We start from the raw sequence: 12,631 nt of genomic DNA, 5'->3' as shown, positions 1-12,631 counted from the left end.
ATACAACCTACTTGACATGGCAATGTCTTTATCATTCCATCTGCTATGTATATTTACTTGTCTGCTTTGCCTGATTTTGCCTCCATCTTGAATTCAAAGCACCCTAATTCTAGCTGAAATAGCATGTTCCTGGGCTGCTGGGTTTTATTTGTCAGTATGTCTTGGAAAGGTCTCGTTGGATGGTCTGCTGTTTAGGTTTCCAGACCCAGAATCTAGATCACCAGTTATCCACCCATCTATCCAAACTAACAGCACTCTTGAGTAATCTGTTGCTAAAGTGATCTAGACAGGTTCAATGGCATATAACTGTAGTCCAGCAATTTTGGAAAATTCATCAAGCCCAGAAATGTAGATCCAGCCTGGGCAACCATAGAAGAATTCTTTAAAAATGGAAACTAGATAATCTAGGTTCTCTTCTATCCAAGTAAGAAATTGCTACACAGATAAAGTTTTATTGACCAGTCTCCTTTTCTAGATCAAATGAAGGCAAGCCTTTGGCACTTTTGCTTACCTTTTTCTGTGAATATAAACGAGATAGTTTGTACAATTTGCCTGGAACCTAACAGATGCTTAAGAGAGTTTTGCTATGAGCTTGTGAAACCCTAGGAGACAGGGTTGATGCCATTTTCTTCTTAGTGCATATAGATCCAAACACAGTACCTAACATCTGGTTAGCATTATTCTTTCCTTCCCTATATACAGAGAACCTTCTACAGAGTGTGACATCTGATTTGATTCCAAGGGCATGACATTTTTGTCATTGACATCTTTAACATGATCATTTAACATGATGTTTATCAAATGGTCTGCCTCATTCTTGTTTTCAGAAACAACTCCTCACACATCATTCCTTAGCTACTCACAAATAAATCTTCTTGTATATTTTCTTGCCTCATTAGCCTACTTACTTTCAGATAGTAACTAATTGAGCTATCTTTCTGCACCCCTTATTTCCGGGTGAGATATCATTTTTTTCCTTATGAATGTTTCTTTTTTTTTTTACCCCCAAGGTATTTTATATTATTTTACAACACCATTAAGTTCAACATAATAGCCACAGATTCCCCTGTTCTCCCCCTCTCGCCTCCCTCCCCCTCCCCCCAGCCCACCCCCCATTCCCACCTCCTCCAGATCAAGGTCTCCCCCGAGGACCGGGATCGACCTGGTAGACTCAGTCCAGGCAGGTCCAGTCCCCCCCGCCCCCAGACCGAGCCGAGCGTCCCTGCATAATTCCCAGGATTCAAACAGCCAACTCATGCAACGAGCCCAGGACCCGGCACCAACGATATCATTTTTTTAATGAAACTCTAACTTCCCATCTGAAAAGCTGACATATCTCTCTCTCTCTCTCTCTCTCTCTCTCTCTCTCTCTCTCTCTCTCTCTCTCTCTCTCTCTCTCTCTCACACACACACACACACACACACACACACACACACACACACACACCCCTCAGCTCTACTCTTGGCTTAGTTTCTCTCATTATGTTCTCTCTATTCTCTCTCCCCTGCTGTCCTCTCCTCTCTTGCAGACAGCCCTGGCCATAACCAAGCTGCTTGCCGTGTTCACTTTCTCTCTCTGCTCTGGACTATTTCAGATGCCTCTGACTGTCTTTCTTATATCTGCAATAAAAACCTTCTCCTTTACCATATCAAGGAGCAGTCATGTCGTCAGTTTATACTCTTTAATCAATCAATAATTAAGAAAATGCCTTAGAGGCTTGCCTATAACCCAAGCTTATAAAGGCATTTTCTTAATTGAGATTTCCTCCTCTCAGATGACTCTAGCCCATGTCAAGGTGACATAACATTAGCCAGTGCAATGGGGATCAGAGAAATTCAGTAATTTCTGTGACAGAACATGGCTAGAAATAGAGCAAGTATCTCAACTCATGTCTGTCTGATTCTAAAGCCCAGGTGTGGTGATATATTGTGTCCCCCAATATATTGTGTACCCTAGTAAAACTTAACTGGGGTCAGAGAATAGAATAGCCACTAGATTAGACACAGAGGCCAGACAGTGGTGGCACATACCCTTAATCCTAGCATTCCGGAGGCAGAGATCCATATGGATCTCTGTGAGTTCAAGGCCACACTGGAAACAGAGCCAGACATAAAGGCCAGACAGTGGTGGCACACACCTTTAATCCTAGAACTTGAGATCTCATGTCTTGCTTGGGAAAGCACGGCTTTAATGCCAGAAAAGTATATAAGGCATGAGGACCAGGAACCGGAGGCTTTTAAGTTTAGAAGCTTTTTAGTGGCAGTTTGAGAACCCCAGGGGTGAGGAATCAGAGACTTTCAGTCTGAGAATTTGTGGAAACAGAATTGGATGAGGAATTGTCAAGGTGAGGTTGGCTGTGGCTTGTTCTGCTTCTCTGTTCTTTCAGAATTTAACAAAATATCTGGCTCCAGGTTTTTTATTAATAAGAACGTTTAGCAATTTGTTTTATACCCAGGTTCTTTCCCAAGAAACCAGTTACTTTCTGTTGTATGATATTTTGTTTGTGTTCTGACAAATAAAGCTAAACTATCAGAGAATCAGAGCAGGCAGCCACCAGGAACTTACTTCTAGGAATCCTTAAACCGAATCAGGGCGGGGGAGACCCTGTCTCTATGAATCCTCAGACTGAATGGGGTGCCAAGATCCTGTCTCCACCTCCCTAGTGCTGAGATTAAAGGTGTGATCCACCACCGCCTGGCTCTGGTTCTCTTTTAGACTGATTCAGTCTCGTATAGCACAGGGTGGCTTTGAACTCCTGATCTTCCTGCTTCCTCCTCCCAAGTACTGGGATTAATGGTGTGTGCCACCACTGCCTGGCCTCTATGGTTAACTAGTGGCTAGCTCTGCCCTCTGATCTCCAGGCAAGCTTTATTTGTCAGAGCACAAACAAAATATACAACTCTCTTTTATGTACCTATCCAAGAAGAAGGTAGTAATTTGAAGGCCTCAGTGGTTCAAGTTGCTTTGAAAGTTAGACTTCAAACACCATACAAATAAATAAAAATATACAAAAAGTATGCATAGAGTAATTGTTTTTATAGAGGTCAAAATGCTTGATAATGAACAGCAATCTCTTTTGAAGCCATAAAAAACAATTATACTTAGATCTAGAAAGAACTACTGATCTATAAAACCCTGCTGGTACATTCCCAAGTCCCATTTGTGCCAATATTCCTAAAATTCCAAGGTGCTATAAGCACAAATGGTTATGATAAAAATTGCCTGTACTAGTTGAGTGTCAACTTGAAGTCTTCAAGGAAGTATTTCCTCCATGTCAGCACTCTGAAGTTTATAGTCCAAAGAGAGCCAAAACTACATATCAAATTGTCAACAGAACTTGGCAAATAATGTGTCAGTTCCCCACATGGTACTGGTTTTGTGGGCATGAAGAGATTGTGGAGTGCAGTAGAGGCACCTTTATAGGATTATGGGTAGGAGACTAGTGACAATGCCTTGAAGAGCAGAAAGGCAATGTCTTAGGGTTTCTATTGCTATGAAGAGACACCATGATCATGACAACTCTTATAATGGAAACATTTAATTAAGGTGGCAGCTTACAGTTTCAGAGGTTTAGTCCATTATCATTATGATGGGGAGCATAAGGGCTGGGAATATGGTAGTGTGCGGGCAGACATGGTGCTGGAGAAGTAGCTGAGATTTCTACATCTTGTGCAGGCAACATGAATTGGCCTGAAACACTGGGTGGTATCTTGAGCATATATGAAACCTCAAAGCCTGCCTCCACAGTGACACACTTCCTCCAACAAGGCCACACCTACTCTAACAAAGCCACACCTCGTAATAGATCCACTCCCTTGGGGGCCATTATCTTTCAAACCACCACAGGCAGAAAGAGAATTTCTGTTTATGGGATATTAGGGAACCCCAAGGAAATAACACTACAGAGATTCTTGGTACAGAGCAGGACCAGACTCCCTGTACCAGGTGTCCAACTTAGGCAGAACCACCCACTCCACCTTTTCACCATTTGTCCCTTCCACTCACCATCCCACCCCCAAAAGCTTCACAGAAGTGCCTCGAATTCCTGGATCTTCACCAGAAGAGGAAGGGTCCTCCAATAGTAGCTAACATTGACTATCCTACACTTCAATAGGATGGAAGATGATGATTTGAGATGCTACCATCTGAGCCAACCCTCCCCAAAATACAAACCACACAAAAGACACATCATGAAAGTTGACACTCTTTATTGTTTGTTAGTAGCAGCAAAAGAAAAGGAAAATCGGAAAAGGTAGAATGTGGTTAATGCAGAATAATTCAAAGAACTAAGTGACTGCTTTAGTTCAGACTGGAGACAAAGCTAAACACCCACCCCTGGCTCCTTCCTGGTAGTTTATCTCACTTGGCATGAGAGCATGTAAATGAATGGTTTGTTTACTCAGATTCACTTATGAAAGTCTCTAAATGACTGTTTCATGAAATATATCCAATTTATCATATAGAATTTAACATCACACTCTCCAAAAGTCTTTTAAGCTAGCCCATCACCCCAGTGAAGAAGTAAATTCCAACAAAACTAGTTTGTTCTTCAGTGACCCCACAATGGATGTCAGTAATCTTTTCTTCTCTTACGTTTAACTTGTCTTTGCTTTAGCTAGTGGGGGTCTCACTGAACTACAGGGCCCGTGAGAATTAAGATGTTTCTTTCAGCTCTTGGGTGGTATTAGAATTGAGCAAGTTCAGCTTCCTCAGCAACAAGCAAATTTGTGGAGATGTGATGTCTAAACACTGCTTTAACCTATAAACTTTAGAGAAGCAAACAAAAGAAAAACAGTATTTTCAAGAAAGAGTTCTATTTCCAAAATTCAATGCAGATTATAATTTTGAGTGTTCCTAGTCAATATGTGGTGTTTTCAGAAAAAGGGAATTAAGAAGGAAACAGAAGCCGAGAATTAAAAAAAAAAAAAAGGTTTTATAATTTCATCTTCTTTACTTCAGAGTGTCATTTCATCGGGAACAGCAATCAGGAATTCACCCCCTGAAAAAATGCAAAGTGGAAATGCTATTAGGAAGAAATCCTGGCTTAAGGAATGCAGTATTGAAAGGGAGCCCTTCTCTGTCCAAATAAATGAAAAAATAATATACATATTTTAAATGTTATAGTTGTTATTTAAACAAAGCAACACCAACCTATATAAAGCATTGACTTTCTTTTCCTTACTGAACAGTATAATCAAGATAGCTTTTAATGTTAAAAAAAAAAAAACAGGCCAGGCCATGATGGTGCATCCCTTTAATTCCAGCACTTGGGTTCCAGGACAGCCAGAGCTGTTACACAGAGAAACTCTGTCTCAAAAATAAATAAATAAATAAATAAATAAATAAATAAATAAATAAATAAATAAATAAATAAAAATAAATAAATAAATATTTTTGTAGAGCACTAAAAGGTTATTTTATTTGTCTGTAAAGCACATTATTTTTGATGGGGAAGGAGTTGTTAGGAGACTGGTTTCCTTTACTTACCTTCTGCAATCAGTGTGTTTGTCCTCCACCCTCAGCTGCCACATAAATTCTGCACTTAGAGCAGACTTGGAGCAAGGAAAAATTCACAGCTTTAGACCTTGGCCAGACCTCGATGCTGAGGCAGGCTGGGATTCGGAAGCTGCTCCCATTTGTGGTTTCCTGTCCTTCTTCCGCAGCTGAGGCTGTTGTTTCTTTGGACTGTCTCTCACCACTTGGCTCCAGCTCTCCCACACATGGGTTGGCTGGACCTCCTTCACACCTTTTTTGATTTGACTTCTCCTCGAGCCCAAGGGAGGCAGAGGTGTTGCCTGGGGACATTTTTCACTTTGGCTATGGAGCTCCCCTTCCTCAGGAAGATGTAGGTCCTGGAGACTCTGCAGGCTGTCTACAGTATTACTGTATGCTGCTGCTGCGGCAGCGGCTGCTGCTACTGCTGTTTTTTCTTCTCCTTTTTCTTCTGCACCATCTGCTGCTGCTGCTGTTACTACTTCTGCTGGTACTGCAGGTGTTACTTCCTTCTCTCTGTTCTCTTCTTTCTTTCCATTTTCTTCTTTTTCTTCATTATCATTTCCAGTATCCAGTAAGGCAGCCCTCTCCTGGGTTCTTCGTGGACCTTGCCCTTGAATGTGGCTTCTATTGTCTCCCCTGGTATCTATCCCCTGCGTCTTCTCTGGGCGTCCCTCCTGTCTGAAGTCTCTGATGTTCCCTGGAGGAAAAGAACGCTGGATAACTGCAGGAGCTTCAGTAGCCATGTAGCTCCTCTGGTCCCGTAGACCAGCTGGATCCTGGGAGCATGGTGCAGCAAATGGGCTTGATTGATGATACACAGAAGGCATCTGAACTGGAACTACAACACCTTCTGTTTCCATGACTACTGGAGGTGAAATGGGCACCATGAATGGAGATCCCATTAGGATTTGTGGATGTGGTGGGAATTGGTATGGAATTGGAACTGGCACAGAGGGTTGCATGGCCAGGGGCCAGGAACTTGTGCTTCCCGGCATGTAAAAAACATTTGTTGCAGCTGATGCCTGTGCCTCCAAATAGTGCCTGTCGTACCCACCCATTGCACCCATAACTCTTGCATGATCTGGATTCAGGGGCACCACTGAAGCACCAAGCTGTTGGGTTTGAGCTCTCGGCACCATATCTTGACCCATCATAGCCATCTGGGCAGACCTTTCAGCATGGTACAGCCTCCTGCGCAACGTATCACATTCCCTCATGGCCTGCTGTAGGGCAGCTTGAGTGGAAAGCAATTGGGTGACTGCCTCCTCTCGCTGTTGACGCAGCTGCCACAGCTCTGAGACTGGGGCTCTTGGAGCCAAGGGGTACTGCCCCATTGTATTTTGTGGCAACCCTACCATATAAGCCTGCTGCTCACGCTGCCTCTCACCTACTCGCACGCTCAGGGCCAAGGCACTCCAGGTGCAGGCCCTTTTGAAAGAACGTGGCACCTGAGGGTCAATCAGAATGGCGCAAAGCTGGTCTTCTATTTCATTCCAGGGCCTCATGCGGAAAGCCGAGTAGAATTCAGGTCCACCTCCATTCATGAAGATTTCATTGTTAATAAATCTAATCACTTCACTGTGGCGAAAGCCACTGGAGTGGTCCCCCAAGTCCACCGCCATGGTCAATGAGACCTATTCACTCTAGTGCCTGACACACTTCTGTCGCTGTCAAACAAAGGTCACAGATACAGGCTGTGCCATCAATCTGTTCCCCTCTTCCCACTGACTCAGTCCTAGACTGGTCTTTGCCCAGTCTCACAAAAATCAAAGCCAATCCTCTCACCACCTCAGCCTCCCGACAACATCGAGGACGAGGACGAGGACAACGGCAAACGCAGTAATGGCGGCAAGGCAGCAACGCTGACAGAGCAGCACTGACGTAGGACAGAACGCGTGAACATCACAGAGAGGGGCAGGTGCCTAGAAGACACGCCCCCTAGAAGACACGCCCCCTAGAAGACACGCCCCCTAGAAGACACGCCCCCTAGAAGACACGCCCCTTGGTACAGCGCCACATACTGGGAGCGCAAGTAAGGTAGCATTTGCAGGGACAGCAATGAGCCACCAGCCAGTGGCTTGGTTAACAGAAGCTTGGGAAAGAAAACAGCCAAAATGATGGAAAGAATTCATAGCCAAGAGTTAGAGTTGAATATGAGTGCATAAGGGCTGCTCACATCTCAGCTCCGACTCTTTCGCTGTTTTATTATGGTTTGGGTTTTGCTGTTCTGAGTCCTGTAGTGGAGAGCTTGCCCTTGATTAGATAGCTCAAGGCTCTGGGTTCTATACCCAGTGTGGTAAGAATATTGAAAGCTTCTGGTCCGACACATAGTTGATACTTGGTATGCTTTTAAATTGGGCTTTGTGACTGACATCTGCAATCCCAGCATTCTAGAGGTTTAGGCAGAAAGTACAAAGGGTTCTAGGGCAGCTTGAGCTATTTAGAGTGAAACCCTACATCAAAAACAATTCCCAGAGATAATTATAGTTAGTGAATGAAGTAAGCTGGTCTCACATAGATACATTTTGTTGTTGTTGTTGTTGTTTCTGTTGTTTAATTTTTGATATTATAATGCAATTACATTTCTCCATTCCTCTCTCCAAAGCCTCCCATATACTGCCTCAGTCCTACTCTCTTTCAAATTCATGGCCTCTTTTTTCATTAGTTATTAGAGCATGCATATCTGTATATATATTCCTAAATATAACCTTCTTGGTCCATATATTGTTACTTATATGCATGTTTTCAGATATGATTTTTATTTTTTCTAATTTTATTAGTAGTACTTGTGTGCCTACACGTGTGATGTGTACGAGTGGGCACACACGGCGGTCAAAAAACAATTTGGTGGGGTTGGTTCTCTCCTTCCACTTTTACATGGGTTCTCAAGCCCAGATTCAGGCCATAGGCTTGCATGGTGAGTGCCTTTATTTGGTGAGCCAGCTTTCTAGCCCCATACAAATATGTTAATAACAATTTTTCTCTCATTTGTAGGTCCTAACTTCTATATATCCACGAGATGACATATATAATACAGATGACATGAAAGTAAAAGCAAAACTGGAGAACAAAGAGAACTAATAAGAGAGGGAAAGTGAAGAGTGTAGTCAGTGGTAAAGAAGGAAGACGTTCCAAGTACATTATCTACTTTCATGAACATGGCCTTATGGTAACCCTGTAGAATAATAATTTTTTAATTCACCTCTTACACTCTTTTTTAGATGTGTGTGTGTTTAGACACTTGTGGAGGTCACGGGACAACTTGCTGTCGTCAGTTCTCTTTCTACCATGTGAATCCTGAGGGTGGAACTCAGGTCATCAGTCTTGGCAGCAACAGCTTTACCGCTAGCCAGCACTTCAGTCCCATCTTAGACTCTTTACTAAGTTACTGCTTCAATCCTTCCAAAAGGTCAGCCCTGACAGCTGCGAATTTCCTTCTTCATCCTGAGCAGACAAACTCAGAATGTCTGTCAGGAAGAATATCAAGTCACTGAGCCATGAAACCCCTGAACGCTCATTTGTTATGCCCTTCCACCAAGCCAAAGGTGGTGGTGCACAGCTGTAATCCCAACATCTGGTCCTTCCTGGAGCCTCTCTCATGTGCTTCTGAGAAAAATATTTGTTTTATGTTGTCTGTTGGGCCTATTTTTAAATGGCTATTTTTAAAGCATGTTTGAGACTACTTTATATTATTTCAGTGTTGTTCTTTTTTTTTAAATAAACATGAAAATTTTCTTTTTCTATAAAAATATAATGATCAAATTGTGGAAAACTAAGAATTTTAATATTTTCCTTACATCATTGCTCAACATGTATTAAATTATCATAGAATTATATTGTGTTACAATGTTTGCTTTTTCAAATTGCTGTTTGAGTTTCTGAGTTTCATAAAAATAATTACTCTTTGAATTTTGGCTTGAGATTAGGATAAAATTTCCAATAATTTTTTAAATAACCCTAAATATATTTCTGTCATTTTATACTCTATTTATGTGCAGTTGTGGTCTCAGCATTGATGGTTATAAAATAAAACTACTGATTAACTCTGAAAAATGTTGAAGATGTTCTATATTCTACAGTATCAACTATTCAACAAAGATTTAACTCTTCATGTAAAAATAATCAAGTATATGCATTTCATTACTATGTACATTTGTCTTCACCTTTAATAAACGATCAATCTATATGTCTACCAAAGGAGTGTTTTTAAACACATTTCTCTATAATTTATTATCAGTAAATGTTTGATTTTTGTATAACTATTTTATATATCTACCCAGGTTGTGAAAAAATGCTTGAGGAAAAAAATGAGTTGGTAATGGAAAAGGTTTAGGAAATCTGGCTTTCAATTAAGCCTTTTAACATACTACAAACTCCAAAGGACTTCTTGGGAAGTCCCACCAGTGTGGCTTTGACAGTTGCAGTCCACTAGCATATCTCTGACACTGGTTCCATGTTCTGCCTGCAGTTTTCCTTGGCAGATATTCCACATGGCCAGCATTTCTTTTTGAGACGCCCATGTCAGCTAATGTTTCACTCTCACAGTTTCACACATAATATCTTCGAGGTCTGCTTGTAGGGCCCATGCCTTTGCACATATTGCCTGGCCTCCCAGAATTTCTTTTGAATTGTAGGTAGAAGCTGCTATGATCCTATAACACTGAATTGTGCGTGCTTGCCAAACCACTATCACATGGATGGGGCCAAGATTATTGCCCACTTAATCACTAGCCATGCATCTTTCAACCACAGCTACAAGGGCCTCTGAATATGTAGGATGCTGAGTATGTTGAAACAAATTCTGGTGCAACAACTTCATAGGTAGCCCAGTATAACCTTAACTCATTTTAACTTCATAGTTTATTCTACATCACATTTGCCCTATTTGTATCTATGTTTGTAGGTGATAGAGAAGTTATCTCTTTTTTATTGTTTCTATATGTGGTATGTTTGAGTGTTATTATTTACTCTTCTCTGAGTGGTATTGGTGATTTAGCCCTCAAGAACAGGGTGCTCATTAAGAAGACTTCCATATAAAACTGAAAGAGGTATGTATCCTGACAGACAAAAATCTTAAACACAAAAGAAGTATGAAAAGAAAAACATATGACTCCTCTTAAGATTCACAACCCTTCAAAAAGCAAATCCAAATTTATTGAAATGACTAAAATAGCAGACAACGAATTCAGAAAGTTTATACTAAAAAGTGATCAAAGGGAACCCAGACGCTGAATGACAAAAATCACATGTTCTCACTCATATGCAGATCAGAACGTCTAATGTTTATATGTATGCAAATATGGTGGCATGAAATGGCTATGAAACTAGATAGGAGACTACTGGAGGGAAACAAGAGATAGTAAGAAAATGGAAAGAGGACAAAAGATCACCCTGGCATGAAAGCAGAGAGGAGTGTCTATTGGAGCTGGAAAATAACAAGGGAGGGAAAAGGATGAGGAGGACAAGAAACAATTAAAACAAACTTTGTTTGAAAAATGCCACAATGAAACCTAATTCCATGTAAACTAATATATTTTCAATGTAAAAAAAAAGATTTAAATAAACATGATGAAATAAAGAGGTTAGTTCAAGGAGGTTAGTTCAAGACATAAATTTTTAAAAAGCAACTTAGGTAAGATATTCAGCAAGGAGATACAGGTTCTAAAACAATGGAAACCTTAGAAGACAAAGCCCAGTGAAACAAAAAACTCAGTGGAAATATCACCAACAAAATACAGGGAGATGAAAAAATGACGATCTACTATACTGAGACAAAGAAACAAACTGCAGGGAGTGAGTGAAGTCCTGAGTGAATGTGCATTTTTTCACATCTCAAGAACCAAGGCCTCAGCCCCATGGGCGTGGAAAAGCTTTCCTTGGGTCTGAGTGCATAGTTACTTTTCTATTGCTATGAACAAAACAACATGTAAAAGAAAGCATTAACATTGGACTTGCTGTTTCAAAGGGTTAGAGTCCATGATAATAGAGCAACGATATGGTGGCAGGAACAGCTAAGAGCTCACATCTTGATCCACCACCATTAGGCAGAGAGGGTAACATTGGAAATAGCATGAATCTTTTGAACCCTCAAGCTAATCCCGGTGACACACCTCCTCCAACAAGGCCATACCTCCCAATCTTTCCCAATTGTTCCACAAACCAAGCATTCAAATACCTGAGCCTATGGGAGCCATTCTCATTCAAACCACCACACCCATCTCATTAATCATACTGTCTTTACTTTTACTTCCTGCATCTTGGGACATGAGAGTCAAAGAAGAGTAGCCTAGTGCCAGCCTTTCCTGAGCATGTGTACAGTATAGGGCACGTGTGTGGCCCTTTCAAATATGTGCTTTATGCATGGGCTTTTAAAAGCCTCACTCCTGTAGGATGCTCCCTTGACCCTGAGAATGCTCTGAGTTGGACAGGCAAAGTAAAGACAATTTTTTAAAAAAATCTTCCAGGGACCTACCATCCAGACATAACAAAAAACTATGATTCTCTGAAGCTAAGGTCCATGTTGCTCCCTCTCTCGCTTGGCAACTTATGCCAGGAGCAGAGGCTGGCGGCATCATAGATACTGTCCATTTGGTGTTGGTGAAGAGTAGTATAAGCATGCAATTTCAAACACCAGAGAGATCATTTACTGCATTGCAGCCCTTTCTTTCCTTTTTATCCACCCTCCATCCCCAATTGTGGAGTTCTTTATATGCTTTCAGACTTATACAAAGACCACTTCTATTCTGACTAGCTTATTTATAGATGTGGCTAAACTATCTGGCCAGTGAGCCCAAAAGGTCATCCTGTCTCTGCATTTTACAAGTACTGAGTTACACACCGAGACATTACATGGGGCTAGGGGTTCAAACTTAGGTATTCAAGAAAGCACAGCAGACCCGTAATTAGTTTTTTTTTTACTTCTATCTCACCAACTAATCTTAATCCTTTGAGAGTGGAAATCGGTATTGTTTCATCTTTTTATTCTCAACACCTAACAAGGTTCCAGTTCCATGCAGTGCTTACAAATGCCAAAGAGGTCAGCATGAAAGTAACACAGAAGTCAGGAAAAGGGAAGAAAGGACATGGAACAAAAACTGTTGCAAGATATCTATAATCCTGGTTGAAAGGCAGACC

At 41.3% G+C, this 12,631-nt stretch overlaps 1 protein-coding gene across 1 annotated transcript; it reads right to left on the bottom strand.

The window, feature by feature from the left end:
- Positions 1-4,192: 4,192 nt before the first annotated feature.
- Positions 4,193-7,360, bottom strand: LOC119086698 (testis-expressed protein 13D-like). The gene is made up of 2 exons (XM_037199333.1): positions 5,489-7,360; positions 4,193-5,000 (listed from the first exon to the last, which is right to left on the bottom strand). The coding sequence occupies exon 1, from the start codon at positions 7,117-7,119 to the stop codon at positions 5,572-5,574; it is 1,548 nt and encodes a 515-aa protein (XP_037055228.1). The 5' UTR covers positions 7,120-7,360; the 3' UTR covers positions 4,193-5,000; positions 5,489-5,571.
- Positions 7,361-12,631: the final 5,271 nt, after the last annotated feature.

The sequence above is a fragment of the Peromyscus leucopus genome, chromosome X (genome assembly GCF_004664715.2).
Source record: "Peromyscus leucopus breed LL Stock chromosome X, UCI_PerLeu_2.1, whole genome shotgun sequence".
Classification (NCBI taxonomy): Eukaryota; Metazoa; Chordata; class Mammalia; order Rodentia; family Cricetidae; genus Peromyscus; species Peromyscus leucopus.
The sequence above is the reverse complement of the archived record's forward strand: the minus strand, read 5'-3'. Positions and strand labels throughout refer to the sequence as shown.